This window comes from Pectinophora gossypiella, chromosome 14 (assembly GCF_024362695.1).
Source record: "Pectinophora gossypiella chromosome 14, ilPecGoss1.1, whole genome shotgun sequence".
NCBI classification, from domain to species: Eukaryota; Metazoa; Arthropoda; class Insecta; order Lepidoptera; family Gelechiidae; genus Pectinophora; species Pectinophora gossypiella.
The window spans coordinates 9,590,075-9,605,161 of NC_065417.1; the positions used below are offsets into that span (position 1 = coordinate 9,590,075).

The following is a 15,087-nucleotide window of genomic DNA, read 5'->3' on the forward strand; positions in this document are numbered from 1 at the left end:
AGCGTCGTCAATGTCGGCCGCGTGCTTCGGCATTGTAGGTGGAAACACTGAAAAAAAGAGTTAAAACAAATGGCATACGTACCGGACAAACGTGAGCTGGTTGGCTGCGCCGGTCGCGCAGCGCTCGTCACCGGACGCCGCCGCCGCGCCGCCCGCTCGTAGCGCGCGTGCGCCCATCTGGAACACGCAGCTAGGGTTACGCCGCAAACTCCTGCGCTGACCGTCCGCACCGCACGACCGCGCCTGCGCAAGGCCCTTCTTATTCACACCACACACACGGACCTTCATTAACGGTTCAAGTTCACTCTATGCCTACCAATTCGAGTATTATAGAAGAAGTAAATTAATAATTTCTCGCTGTCGAGAAACTAATATGACGTAAAAGCTAAGCTCTGTGCTTAGGTTGCATCTAGGTTATTAATCTGTCTGTTGATTGAGTAGAGGGAGTATCCTCAAAGAATATAGCCCCTATTAAGGCGCAGTAAACCAAATTCGTGATTAAAACCCATAAAATAAAAACGTTACTACATTGTAAGAAAAATACTTGCTGCTAATTAATAATAACTCATAAACAACGTAAGTTTTAAAGGTAAAATTATGGTAAAATACCAAGGTCAGTGCTTCAACGTACAGATCTATAGATTCCCCTAAACCCTCATAAACGGTTCAAGATCACTCTACGATCTCAAAACTAAAATAGCAGGGGTAGATACAATGAATGATTAGCTTTTATTTTAGTCACACGAAACAGCGGGTGTTGCCATAGGGGCAATGCAAGTTCCCAATAAGTACAGATGGCAATCATAAACGTATGAAAAATATCTAAGCTTGGTAGATACCTTGCGGCAAGGTTAATCGCACCTTGTAACGTATAAATACTTTATTCACATTGCATTGTCTAGTATAAAGTATCATTCGCATTGATGTGGTCCATTTAAAGATAAGTAACTTGATAAGATGGAAATACTAACATACAGCTACTTGGACCCCGTCAAAACTGTACACTGAAAGTGCGGGAATTCGTAGAGTCCAAAGTTTGGGCTTCATCTTCTACTTCGGTATCTATCCTGCAAGCGGAAATACGTAAATGTGTGTGCACAACGTCATATACAAATAAAATCTTCAAGTCAATAAAACACCGAAAACGAAAAAAAATATTTAAAGTTTTCAATAAGTTTTTCCCTTTGCGTTATCGATACTACGTTAAAAAAACTTCTAGTTATTAGGCAGAAATCGTCTTGTTTCGGTCGCGAAAAACTTAGTAAAACAACTAAAACTTTAATAAAACCCAAAAATCATTTCGTGCTCAACTTATTCAGGTAGTAATTATAGCGATAAGCGTGGCCAGTGATGAAACCTACGTGCAAATTAGCCGTTGACAGGCACGCAACATTCCGTCTATCATGTACTAACGAAAGATGAAGTACGGTTCGATGCCCGGTATTTCCACGTGTAAGCACTATCTATCGCTTATCCAGCAATATATTTGCATATGTCACAACTTGAAAACTGAGATTAGTTAGTAGTGATCTAGTGATATGTGATAACTTCAATTATCAATGAAATGTTGCATATTTGTATGGCTGTGTTACTTTACTGAGTACTGACTTCACAACGATATTTAATGGCAAACAATGCTATGGTGCATATGTAGGCTTTTTATTTGTAAGATTTACCGCACCCAAATGAAATTAATTAAACACGAATCCACAATAATAATTGACATGAAAAGAGGTCACTGAGCCGCTTTGGTAACGCGAACGATTATGTGCCAACCTGAACATGCAATGCTTATTTTCAGTTTTGATTTTAATGTGAACAAATTAAGCATAACGTAATGTGACGATGCGGGGCCAATCTTTATTACAACGCAGCTAATATCGAATAATTATTAATTCATAATGATTAGGTACCTACTATGTACATTGTACAGGAATGCAATATTATTGTTTTGTTTTGATTGATTAGAACTGCGAATGGAGAGCTGAATTTACTATGACGAATGAATTGTTTGAATAGGTGGAAACATTTTCTTCATGTACTCAAACCACTTGGAGCAGACGAGAAATCATCTTTGGGTCTGCCTATGCCGCGTTTCATCAAAGTAATGTCATTGTGAGTCGCGTCGAGGGTTGTTGAAGGGTGGATCGGCTCGTGCACCCCACCACTTGGACACGTCAGACCCCTCTCGATAGGGTAAGCGGCACGCAATCTCCGTAGTTGTAGCATACGTGACGTCGCTGTATTTTTAGTCACGAGTGTACCTTCTGTGCTTAGGGAAAGACACCTTGTAACAGATCTACCCTTTTTGTATATAAATATCCCTTCAAAGTAAAAAATGATTCATTCAAAAACATTAATATAGAACAATGTAAAAAATATATATTATGTTGTCTAAATGTCACATTATTGATTCTAATTGGAATAGGGATTAGCTGTGTTGATAATAATGGAAATTGTTAAACCCCAAGATATTTGGTGTCGCCTCATTATCGCCTCAGTTTACAGGTCTTAGGGTTTACTAAAGTTAAGCTCTCGCCCCAAGAAAGACATGTGTTTTGGACTCTCCTCGTAACTAAATGTGGACAATGTGCACATTACTCTCCAGATAAGTGGACTACACACTCAGTATCAGTGGACACAGTGATACATTGTCGCCTTCTAGTGAAACCCATGTTCGAAATCGACTTTTTGAAAAGTCTAATTTGGGTGTGATTTTTTTAAACAAAACCTGGCAATTGTCAAGCTAGTTTCAATCCAGGCAAAAAATTGTGGTTTCGATTTTTACCCAGATTAAACTTAATTTAAGGAAATGAAGGTTATGTTGGAGAAAATAACATCAGAATGTGATTTTACAGTTATATGTGGTTTTCTTTCACGATAAGGCGACAATATGGGGTCTATGTCTCAAAGTGGACTCTTATTCATTTACGAAATATTATATTATGTCCTGCCATCAAACAAAGCCATTAATGGAGATAATTATATTTCTTTATATTCCATTCTGCACACATAAGGCAGCATTTCTTCAGAGAGGGTAGGCATATAAAAGGAGGCTGTGCAGTTGCATGTTGGTTTTGAATAAAATTTTAAGTGGAATAAAATAATTTTATGATGGGTATAGTCTGTCTAAACCTAGACTGCACATATCTGTCTAGATATGGATATCTTTCGGATAAGACACAAGCTTCAGTAACTTAAAGTGTGACTAGGATGTACATGTATAAATATGGAAATTATTTGTCTTTATTAGAAGAATAACAACTTCGTAATTTAAATAGGTATTCCAAATTGAGGTTAGATCTTAAAAGCAGACATACCTACCCTATATCACTTTTTCTATGAATGGGAATTGATTAGAGCTATAGATTCAATATATTATATAAAATATGCCTCTAAAAAGTGAAACCAATCTAAAGAAATAGGTAATGGGTAGGAATAAAACTAAAATAACTACATCAAACTAAATCAGCAGCTCTACCATTCTTCTTGTTCAATGTTGAGTGCAGCATGGATTTGCCTATCTAGTATTTTATACTGGTAGCAGAATGTTCGTCCCTTACCGTTTTTAAGGCCTGCCCTAAACTGTCATAAAAAATAATCATCATTCTCCTCCACTTATCCCAATACAACTTGGGTCAGCACATGTCATTGATCATTACTTTTTTAATGGGAACCTTCTCAACAAATTGTATTAAATTCAGGCCAGTTTCTTATTACTTTAACATAAATGATTATGTGTAAAGTATGACAGTAAACTAGTTAAAACTGACTAAATTAATAACTACTTGCCTGCTAGTTGTAGTTATTTACATTGGATAATACTGATACAAAATTTAGGGTATCAAATTTAATTTCTATTAATAAATATGTAGGTATTTCCTATTATATAGGTAGCTTTATTTATTTATTTAGCTTTTATTAAGAAATATGCAGGTAGAATAAGACTTACAGTAAGCATTTACAAAGGCTATTGGCCATTTTGATGAAGAAAGGGCACTTTTACTGCATAAAGAACTATGAAAATATAGAAGCAGCTTCTTAGAACAATTTATTTAAATAGTCTGATTTTGTGTCAATTTAGATTTTGTAAGTTAATTGTAAATTCAAGCTATAGGTACTTGTCTATCCCGGCTTTGTGAAAGTTTTTCAATACAAAAGCATTCATGTTTTTCATGCTATCCATATTAATCAAAAGCAAATAAATAAGCTACCTAATATCCAATCACATATCAAAACAGTGGAAAATAATAAAATTAATAGGGTGGATAGACACATTCTTTTTTGTAAAATGAGTCCCATTATTGGGGATAGTTTATGGGATTTTCAAAAAATACATAAAGGTATAAAATTTATGAAAATAATGCAGAATGTATCAGTTCTATATTTTAAGACTGTTCATGTAGTAAATGCCAACCTTATTTTATTTTTTCTCTAAGGGGGCCAGCTGGTGCCCAATATCCTTTCTTCTGAATTTCAACTTTTATGAGTAGGTATGTAGGTAGCGCGGCTTGTGAAATCCAATAGCAAAAAATTAAGGACAGTAATTATCAGCACATATGTAAAATGGTTACTTGTCCTTATTTGATTATCCTAATGGGGTAACTCGAAATTTATATTTTCTTCTGTGTAAAGTTTATGATAACACGTAGAAGGTAGGTACTCACTTTATGAAGGTCTCAAGTTTTCTCCCCCTTGATGCAATCCAGTGTGCCTTGCCTGTGCCAATTTTTTACACATAGTTAACCAAGTAAAGTATCACAACAACTACACTTCACAACGTTAAATATTTTTCTACAATAGTTCACTAACTACTACACACCCACGAACGAATCGGTCTAATACACAAACAGCATTGATGGAAGTGAAGCTCTCTTTTGATACTTGATGAAACGTCAATAACCCGGCCAAGCGGTTTACGAGCGTGAACGCCTTACATTTCGAAATTCATCTAATTTGTTAAAAGAAAACCCTCGTATTAAATTGCTTTATTTATGTTAGCTTATACGTATGTACAATAAAATAATGAAAAACTCTCATCAATAAAATAAAATTATCAATTTTTCTGTCCGACCGATGGCGCACGAACGAAACGAAACGAACGACCACATTTTTTTTTTAATTGCTCTAGTGCTGGGACTATAGTAGGTCTGCAATCGGTAGATACCGGTAGATGGTAGATACCCGGTACGGTATTTTTGGTAAATTCCCATTCATTAAATTATTTACCGTCACTGCCGATCTATGTAGATGGGCAACCTACCTAACATTTTTTAATGAGATTATGGCAAATTTTCCTAAATATTTATTTAGTGGCTTACGCACTACAACTGATATCTATATCTGATATCTATAAATAATTTTCAGACCCGTTATTTTGGACTCTGATCGGATAAGAACATAGAACAACATGGACCTCCGCGATAAAAAGTATCGATATAGACTACGAGCCACGAAAAAGTACCAGACATTTTGGGTAAATTCCCATATCCTCCCTACTATAATAGATGGGCAATCTACCCGGTATTAAGTAAAATTTCCAATAATATACTTTCCCCAAAATAGTATAGATGGCGCTCGCCAGATTTAACGTAATAATTACCTATTTTCTCATTACTCGGGCACATAATGTAATGGGAAAATTATATTTGGATCAGATTATATATTACTTATATAGAATTGAGGAGCTCGGTGGCGCAGCGGTAAACGCGCTCAGTCTGCGATTGTTGAAGTAAAGCAACTTTCGCAAAGGCCGGTCATAGGATGGGTGACCACAAAAAAAAGTTTTCATCTCGAGCTCCTCCGTGCTTCGGAAGGCACGTGAAGCCGATGGTCCCGGCTACATTAGCAGTCGTTAATAACCACCAATCCGCACTGGGCCCGCGTGGTGGTTTAAGGCCCGATCTCCCTATCCATCCATAGGGAAGGCCCGTGCCCCAGCAGTGGGGACGTTAATGGGCTGGTGATGATGATGATGATATATAGAATTATGTTGCTACCTATTTTGCTTCTCATCATTTTGATCAGAATAATAATGGGTGGAAGATGAGTTGTGCTTAGGTGTAAGGTTCATTTATACCCAAAAACAAAAATAAAAGATGCATAATTATTGTCTGTTATCCATGAAATTAAAAGGTTAATTTTTTTTGGGAACGTAGCCTGGAAAGTTCCTCATTAGAAAAAAAGTCGGGTAGATTGTCCATCTAATATAGATAGGCCGGAAGGTTAAGAAATGCGAATTTACCCAAAATACCGGGTAGACTGCTCACTCCCTGCCCATCTTAGCGCGATCTGGCACGGAGGTACTGGAGTATCTTAGTTATACCACACGAGGAAATGCAAGTTACGCAGTTTCCAGACATCTATGTATCCTCAGCTTCCTCCAAGATCCTCAGCATGTATTGCAACTACGTAAATCATAGAGCAACCCCAAAAAAAGGAAGAATATCTATATTCTTCTTACAGGAGCCTAGCTATAATAGCGTTATTTCCAGGGGCTGTTTCCCCACAAAATCCCCTCACATTTTTTAAATTAGTAGAAACTTGCAATAAATAATAGTTTTCTTTTACTATAAGCAATACAAAAATAGCCTAATCAAACTGGGTACAATAGGAAGCATACTCCACAACAGGTCGGTGGAGGTGTCTTACGGTTTGTCTGCTTTATCTCAGTTTTTTCATTAATAGAGACTATTATTTTGAGAACTGTCAAACAAGTTTAATCATCACCGCATAGCTCTTTTAATCTTAACATTTGGTCCTTCGAGCCGGATATATTAATATGGAAGCTTTTCCCACAAAACAGAGGCCCCTAAATAAGTATTCAGTGTTGCTCTATAAATTCACTACGTTGGCTAGTCCCGTACCGGACAGTCTCAAAAAGTGACCAAAAAAGTGACGAGCGTACGCGCCACGATAGAAGTCCCGCGGATTTTAAGTCATAGCGTCTCACAAAATTCATTATGCAGCTCCAGTAGATTTTCAGTACGCAACTACAGAAGTAGACTTCTTTCGTGGCGCGGAGTTTCAGTAATTTGAGTGTTTAACAAGTTTCTCCTTGTGCGATGGGGGTTAGGATTCCGTTAAGTTCGAAACCTGAATAAAAATAAAACCACGACAGTAAGTTAGTAAATTAAGTTTAATGGTTGTAAATATTAATATCCAAAGTAAGTATACACTGCATTACCTTTACAAAATAGTACAACCCTTTTTTCTTTTATTAATTTTTTTTAAAGATTTATTTAATTTTTTTATGTCTTTCTTTGCTGGTTTGGTTCGTATGGCTTCCCACCGCGATATTGATGATCGCGTGGCGTAAGCTTTTTGAATGCGCGCTCGATGTGATCTGTAGTGAACATCATGGTTCAGCCGGGAGGACTCTGACTGTAGCCTGGCGCAGTCACAGGGCGCGCCTTCACGACGGACTGTAGCAAGAGCGCTGGGGCATTTCTCTTTTCGCCGTATGCACGCCCTGTAACACTCATCCGGTTGCGGACAGGGCGGAGGCCTCGGTCTGTGTTTGTGCACCCTGCACGAAGGCTCCGATATACATGGCTTGAAGCTTGCATCGCGGTATACATCTGGAATATAAGTATCGACGTACCTACCCATTCTGTATCATTACTAAATTCTAATACTTACATATAACAGTATAAAATAACCTGCCCACAGATAACGGCAAGCAAGACTATGCGACGCGAATTCCGTAAAAAGTAAAGTAGGGAACATGAAAACAAGTTTTGTTATTTCACTAAAATATTACTAGCTCAAAGTAAAATCCTTTTACCGTTCGTTGTTAAACCAATAAGTTCGTAATTAGACTATAACCCAATGATACCAAAAAAGGACTTCGTACAAGGCGACGATTTAAGTCCTTTTAGGTACTTCTACTATTTCACAAGCATTGACCCTTAATGTGTCAAGATTCGGGTACAATAGCTTTTTCGTGTAGATCTGCTTCTGATACATTTTAAAGGTTAAATGTATATAGAGTAGAATTAATAATAACATGAGTTCATTAACGTATTTTAAGTGTATATTTGTGTTAAAGATTATTCTGAAACAACTGTAGAGAAAGTAAAAGTTATTACATATATCCAATGTGGAACGTTTCGTATCATGAGGTGTGCAAACCTCATCAAATAGCCTTTGGGGGTAGATCTTTGAACACCGTTTTTTTTTTTTTGACGTGACTTATTGTAGATTTGCCGCAGATGGCATTAACTACTTGGCCGGACAAATGGGGAGCGCTGAAGGCTCTCACCCGGTACAACGTTTAAGACAACAGGCCTGAGGGTGCCCAGTTGGGCGCGAACCTCGGCTCAGGGCGTCGTCTGAGAGGAAAAATATTTGAAAGAATTAATCGACCCTAGTGGGTCGATAGCGATAAGCGCTGAATGAGGGAAATCGTCGACCACGCCGGCGGGGTCGGTATCGGGGTCCCGAAGTGTTTGGTGTCGCGAGCTGATTGGCTGCCTCTATGGCTAGAGTAATCGGGTCGTCGGGATCGTATATTACGTCCTTCGGACGCCGATACTTTTCAGTACCGTCCCTAAGCGGGATGTAATCGGAAGCCGCAACTACCAGGGGATTCGGGTGGTGCGGAGCAGAATCGAAAAAACGTTTGGAAGCTAATTTGAGCCATTGGGCAATGGTTGGCAGACCTAGGTCAATGTGCAGATTTTCATTGCGAAGGAACCACGGAGCTCCCGTGGCTTTCCGCATGAAACGATTACCTTTGAACACCGGAAGTCAATGTCATTACCATGAACGTAAAAATATCATAGAACCTCTTATATTTTTACAAATATTAAGTTAGAGCTCATGTATGATCAGGAGTACTAATATGTATACACTTTGAAACCATGTCACATATATTTTTTTGACAAATTAAACCGTAAGTCTCATTAAATGTCAAATATGATAGTGCGACAGGGTTCTAAAGTGGGTACACGATATTGCTCATGACTGTACTATGTTAGCAACCCACCCAGATAAGTGAACATTTTCACCACTTTGTGTTTTGTTGTTGATCGCATTAATGAAGGTTGGGGATGCTTCTGACTGCACCGTCACACAGTCACAGGAGTCCTTTCACAGTGGATAGTAGTAAGACCCCTGCTATAACAATCTGATGCCTCAGCCTATGTTTTGTGTACCTACCCTGTACTGTACGAAGGCTCCAATGTACGGTCACGATTACTAATACATATGTATACACATTGAAATCACGTCACATTAACTTTTTTGACAAAATATTAAACCGTAAGTCTCATTAAATGCCAAATATGATAGTGCGACAGGGTTCTAAAGTGAGTACACGATATTGCTCATGACTGTACATAAGTTTGAATGAGTCTATAAAATAAGTGGGGACGCATGTACCTTACCTACATTCCAAAACAATCACCGGCTCTCACATAAATGCATGTGATAGGAATAGAATAAATGACACGATGGGAAAAGGAAAATTAATGAATATAAACAATTTATTTTCAATATTCACGAATGCCTTAACAAAGCCGGTCCAATAAATGCAACCCAGGTACTTAAGTATTCTACATTCATCACCTTAGATATTTAGCAATCGTGTTTATCAAAATTACGCCTCATCTAACAATAATATTATACACGACATCACATTATTTTAAACGACAAATGTAGAAAACTATGAAATTATAGGTGCTTCTCTATCTCTCGCAAATACACTTAAAAGCTTATGTGATTTTCCTCTTCATTCTTCGATTTCCGTCGAAGGCGATTTAAATAAAAACTTCTCTTTATAAAATAACACAACACGTTTTATGATGTATTCTATCCCCCATAGCTTGCCGTTTTGCTCGATTTATGCATCTTCTCCTTAAATATTTTTCATAGTAGTTAGTTCCATTAGCCGCGTCTATCTCTAGCAACCTTTCTTTTCTTTTTTCAAATCTTGTCTTTTTTCTGTTTTCCATTTCTTGATGTTTTGTGGCTTTTGGTTCAATAGAGATATGCGTTAGAACTTTAAAGTGATCAAAATCAAGGAAATTAGAATATTTGCGACGAGGCGCAGGTTTTGCTATATACCTGATAACCAGATAATTAGTATTAAGTGAGTATTATTTAGATTCAGTACCTATTAGAGATACCTATAAACTATTTTTTGATAAAGTTTTATGTTTAACTTACCCAGCAAAACATTCAAGTTTAGCAAAAGGCGTCTGTAGTGAACGACATTTTTTAAGCCAGTATCCTGGCTTTAAATCGTTAGGTAACAATTGGGTTTCATTTGCAGTGTGTTTCACGTGCTGCGTTTTGTATTTTTCATGTGGTATGACAGGTACTAGCTCCATTTTGCTGTTGACTAAAAATTTTAATGATTTACCAATCACACACAATATAACAGCAATTAATAAGAAGCCAGCCTCATAAAGTTTAATGTCATCTTACCGTAGAATTGCCTAATCTGCCATAAGAACAATAAAATTAAATTAATCAGCCAGTCCCCAATGTTGACGCCAACGTTAGGACCAACTCAAAATTTTCAACCCACACGCTGGACGAATAGCATTGGGACCGTTCATTCCATTCGATACCCCTAGACTCACTGACTGACTATTAATCCTGCAAATTATCATTGTAATAGGGGTATTCTGTAGTAGGTATGCCTACTATCTGTCCTCACCCGTGTTTGTCGTGGTTACCCGTGACTTCTAATAGGAAATGTAAACGTGGTTTTGATTTATGATTTCATTTATGATTTGTATACTACTCATCGTTTAAGTGAACCACCGGCAAGAAAAAATGCCCGTGGTCCACCCAGGTGAACTAAGCAGGTGGACCCACGACCGACGCGGGTGCCAACAAAATACGAAAATAATGACGTCATGCCTCCAGTCAACTTCACTTAACTCGAGATAAGGTTGAGGCGTTGTCTAAGAATACCGATTTTGGGCTAAGTTCGAGTTCTAAGGTTGAGGCGTTGTCTAAGAATACCGATTTTGGGCTGAGTTCGAGTTCTAATGTTGAGGCGTTGTCTAAGAATACCGATTTTAGGCTGAGTTCGAGTTCTAAGGTTGAGGCGTTGTCTAAGAATACCGATTTTGAGCTGAGTTCAAGTTCTTCCTTAAAGTCACCTCCACTGGGGACGGAGCCGAGGAAGGTTCGATTTAACATCTTAGAATACGGGTGTTACTCCACAAGAGAAGTAAGAGAATGCGTACCGGAGCTGTGTAACGGTGTCAGTATTTTCTTTAAATGTGTGAGCAAGCTGTAAAGCGGTGTTACCACGAGACATGTGCGAGCAAGCTGTGAAAAACATATTGAGCGTCAAGCTGATTAGAAATGTTATAGAAATACCTAGTGATGTATTAAGACCTTACTTTTTTTTTATTAAACAAAACAACCTTTCATGCTTTCAATTATGTTTATTTGAGTTCTACTGAAAGGTGTGATGTGATGAGACGGGAAAAGTTGTTACAAATGGCTCCCTACAGTATAGTGCATTTGCATTTCTTTCTTTTTAAATAAGGCGGTTTTAAGTATGGCATGTTCCTCTTCTTCTTCTTCCTCCTACGTTTTTTGCTGGGTCTGTCCACTCGGCCTCTATGCCCTTTCCCCGCGCAGCACTCGACTTGGTCCCTCTGGTTACCAATCTTTCTCTGATAATCTAATAAGGCATGAGTTCCTTCTAATTTGTCGTAGCGTTTCAAGTCTGCTTCATACGACTTCCGGGCCAGGTATTCTTGTATAACCTCAACTTTTCTGGGGTTATCAGTGTTTTCTCCGTTAAACTTGCCGCAGCCGTGGCAGGGGCCCCGCCGAGCGCGCGTCGCCATAATGGACAGCGCGCTCTGGCAGGGCTTCGTTCTGTTGCGGGTGGTGTTCGCGAGACATTGTTCCGGGTACTCGCACGGCGGCGGCGTAGGGTGACATCGCGGGGACTGGCATGACGCCGACGGCGTGCATGGGGGGTGGATACCGGGCGCCATTTGATACTGTTATTGGGGATCTGCAAGTTAAATCGCTAACGTAATAACATTCATTATCACTAGCAATCACATTACACCAGTAAGAAGCCAGCTTCAAAACTAACAGCTATTTATACTGCCACTCAGCCTATACCAAGATATAAAACTTACTTACGATACGACCGACTAAAGCCATCGGGTTCATAACCGTCACTGAACAAAATAATTCAAAAACGTTTTATTAAAGGTTCGCACGCGTACGTAATAGATCAATTATTTATGCCGTATCTGTGGGTAGGTGTCAAATACCTAACAAACACCCATAGGTGGTACTCACAATACTTTTCAGGTTGAGTTGCGGCACCCTTTTTTATTTCCTTGCGTCTCTGTTTACTAGACATGTTAGTTTAGTAGTCCAGTTAGGTACTCCTCGGCTTCAAGAGATAACTAAAGTTAACAGAAGGTCTAATGTATATGCTTCAGCAACGGTGTTATATTCTTCTGGATGTACTTTGTAACGGTGATCCTTTTGTTTTGCATTTAGATTTAACGGAGCGCTAGAAAATTATTTGCTAATTTTATTATCTAAAAGCACCTAATCTAGGTAGGTACTTTAGTAGAATTATGTCAAAGCGACATGTTTTTATTTTAAGTAGAACCCACTGTAGTCATTCATTGTAATAATTATATTAATGTACCTACTGCTACTACCCAACCCGCAACTTTGTACAAAAGTTCAATAGGTATAAATAAGTATAATAAATATATTTTAAATAATGTTTTTTTAATAATACTAAAACTAGATAAAGGGACAATCTCGAGCCTTCTGGTCCATTAAATTGAATTCCCAAAAATAAATCCGGCCAAGTGTTCGGCGGGCCACGCGCAGTGTAGGGTTCCGTTGCCCGTATTTAGAAATGGGCTTTAGAATAACAATAATAGCCAATTCTCGAAAATAACATAAGTACTTTTAAAATAATTTATGTATATCAATCTCCAAGTTTGCAGTAATTTGTAAACACAATGATGAATAAACACAAAGATACTAAACCTACTAAAGAATTACCTACTGACGAGACTAAAAACCTGAAAGATGAGCTTTACAAATGATGCGCGGAAACACAGATCACAATGAACCGAAGATAAGAAATATATCTAGTTGTGTGTGTTGTGTTATGTTTTTAAAATAATATGTAGTAAACTGTCGCAAATGTATAAATAGGTAAATCATTAAAAAGTATTTTTTGTTTATATAAACTATGAGGAAATATTCTAAGAGGATACCTAAAATAATTATATCTCGTAGGAACCTACTTAGATGTAAATATATAGATGAAATCACCACCTTCTTATCCTATTAAAAATCCTTTCCTCAAAGCTGAAATTATTATTAGATACAAAAACAAATTGTTCATTGTGTTCATTCGGTTTCGGTACGCAACATATCTGTCGCTTATGGAAAGTAGTAAGTAGTTACAGTTTTCACGCACATTTTAAATGGCTGTCGTTACCTATTTAAATATTGAGATACTTTTTCTAGGAATTCAACATTATAGGAATCAAATTTTCTGGACCTGAAGGGACTTGAGAGCAGCAAACCCAGCTTTTGTGACGTTACAATTGAACTTTTGTAAAGACTGGCTTAAGTGGTTCCCTGTGAGTGGCAATCAGTGTTAGGGCGAGGCTGGCTTCTTCAAAAAAATCTACTGGCTTTTGTACAAAGCTGTCTAGATCGGTCTACTGGCGGGTTGAGGGGACGTAGCCCGGGAGCGCCCTCGCCCGCCCGGCACACTCGCTGCCCAGACCCGTCCTATCAACCACCCTCAACTCTACGGCTCGACCGCACTCCACGGTTACACTCACCCATGCTATTTTAAGGTAAAGTTAACTGGTTGCTATATTAAATCCATATCGGCGAGGTTTATTGGAACGGTACAATTTTATTGGATTTTTTCCTAACTGACACGTCGATCACATCTTGATCTTCTATTTTTCACAGTTGACAATTTGTATTATTCTTCTATTTTTGTGTAACTATTTCTTCATAGTCAGTAACAAAAGAGTATTTTTAGTTTTTTTTACATCCAAAGATGTCAGGTAGACCTATAGAAGGGGTAATATAAGTAGCCAGTATCATTATTATAAGTCAGTGTCAGTATTATTTTCAATCCTTTTTCCAAGCGATTCTGGTTATAAAATACCTATCTAGTTCTAAGAATGAATAAAATACACTTAAGTACATTTAATTAGCATTTGGATTGTCATCGAACTTCAGCGCATTTTTAAAGTTCGTGCACAATGCAACCTCGTTTCGCCATTAAGACGTCGGAAAACTTATCGAAACCATAAATGTCTGTGTGTGTGTTTGTTTTTAGGATACACGCTTGTTTCCAGTAAATTAATAATATCAAATTAAATTAATTATAAAATATAGCTACTTACATCAAATTAATTAAGATTCTTATAGTATTAAATGTCTCTTATCGAAACGCAAAAAATATCGAAAATACCATTTTATGCAATTTTGTTCTTCGATTAGAGATTCAGAAAGATAACAGTAGATAAATCTAAAAAATTAAAACAAAAAAAATATTCCCGTACCGGGAATCGAACCCGAGCCTCCTGGGTGAAAGCCAGGTATCCTAGCCACTAGACCATACGGGAGATGACATACTCTGGCGATTTTTCTGTACCCTTTCTTAGAATGTATAGTCGGTTTATCATAATATTCTTCTATACCTTGGATTGGAAGAAATATCTTTTACATTAAGGTGACGGTCACGAGGGCGCTGTGGTCACATTTGTAATCTGTGGAATATTTTTCATTGGAAATCTCTAGATTTGAAAAACCAAATAGCGCAAATAGCGCAATAGGCGGCCTTATTACATTCACAGGGTTAAAGGCTTTTTCCACACCACATCTAGACAATCTAGTCAAATGAGATACTTTTTTCGAAACGTCGAAACAAATGGTATGACGTATGAGAATACAAAACGGTGACGTCATCAATAAACGTGGTCAAACGTCGTGCTCATTATTACGCAATTCTCAATATATTTTTTTAATAACAAAACGATAAAATATATGTTTTTCTTTACATTTTAGACTAGCTTCTATTTCTAGATTACCATTTCA

The 15,087-nt window shown here is 37.7% G+C and overlaps 3 protein-coding genes and 1 non-coding gene across 13 annotated transcripts in view; all 4 read right to left on the reverse strand.

The window, feature by feature from the left end:
• Window positions 1–5,096, reverse strand: part of LOC126372848 (uncharacterized) — a 35,147-nt gene extending 30,051 nt beyond the window's left edge. For 5 of the 8 annotated variants that reach the window (XM_050018755.1, XM_050018758.1, XM_050018757.1 and 2 more), the window contains exons 1-2: window positions 4,668–5,096; window positions 83–177 (exon numbers count right to left, since the gene is read on the reverse strand). The gene's annotated coding sequence lies outside the window, so the exon portion shown is untranslated. Of the gene's footprint in view, window positions 1–82; window positions 197–4,667 lie in introns of those variants that run through there. The other 3 variants (XM_050018754.1, XM_050018753.1, XM_050018752.1) reach the window with 3 other exon arrangements.
• LOC126372691 (uncharacterized) lies at window positions 61–12,644 on the reverse strand. The gene is made up of 4 exons (XM_050018538.1): window positions 12,289–12,644; window positions 7,292–7,580; window positions 1,004–1,067; window positions 61–243 (listed from the first exon to the last, which is right to left on the reverse strand). Exons 1-4 carry the CDS (start codon window positions 12,350–12,352, stop codon window positions 61–63), a joined length of 600 nt encoding a protein of 199 aa, XP_049874495.1. The 5' UTR covers window positions 12,353–12,644.
• LOC126372890 (uncharacterized) lies at window positions 11,416–13,946 on the reverse strand. Of its 3 annotated transcripts, none has more exons than XM_050018824.1 (2): window positions 13,815–13,946; window positions 11,416–11,992 (listed from the first exon to the last, which is right to left on the reverse strand). In XM_050018824.1, exon 2 carries the CDS (start codon window positions 11,970–11,972, stop codon window positions 11,472–11,474), a length of 501 nt encoding a protein of 166 aa, XP_049874781.1. In that variant the 5' UTR covers window positions 11,973–11,992; window positions 13,815–13,946; the 3' UTR covers window positions 11,416–11,471. The 3 variants fall into 3 exon arrangements, with proteins under 3 accessions (XP_049874781.1, XP_049874779.1, XP_049874780.1); XM_050018822.1 differs by lacking the exon at window positions 13,815–13,946 and adding an exon at window positions 12,123–12,219; XM_050018823.1 differs by lacking the exon at window positions 13,815–13,946 and adding an exon at window positions 12,127–12,211.
• Window positions 13,947–14,543: 597 nt separating this feature from the next.
• Trnae-uuc (transfer RNA glutamic acid (anticodon UUC)) lies at window positions 14,544–14,615 on the reverse strand. The gene has a single exon. It is a non-coding gene; the product is annotated as a tRNA-Glu (tRNA).
• Between the last annotated feature and the right edge of the window lie 472 nt (window positions 14,616–15,087).

What these genes read in the sequence shown, in the direction of transcription:
- LOC126372890 (XM_050018824.1), bottom strand. Translation starts at nt 11,972, where the DNA reads ATGGCGCCCGGTATCCACCCCCCATGCACGCCGTCGGCGTCATGCCAG.
- LOC126372691 (XM_050018538.1), bottom strand. Translation starts at nt 12,352, where the DNA reads ATGTCTAGTAAACAGAGACGCAAGGAAATAAAAAAGGGTGCCGCAACT. An exon ending in ACGCGATCATCAATATCGCG is followed by an intron (nt 1,068 to 7,291) that starts GTGGGAAGCCAT and finishes TTCCGCTTGCAG; the next exon opens with GATAGATACCGAAGTAGAAG. An exon ending in CGAATTCCCGCACTTTCAGT is followed by an intron (nt 244 to 1,003) that starts GTACAGTTTTGA and finishes GGCCTTGCGCAG; the next exon opens with GCGCGGTCGTGCGGTGCGGA.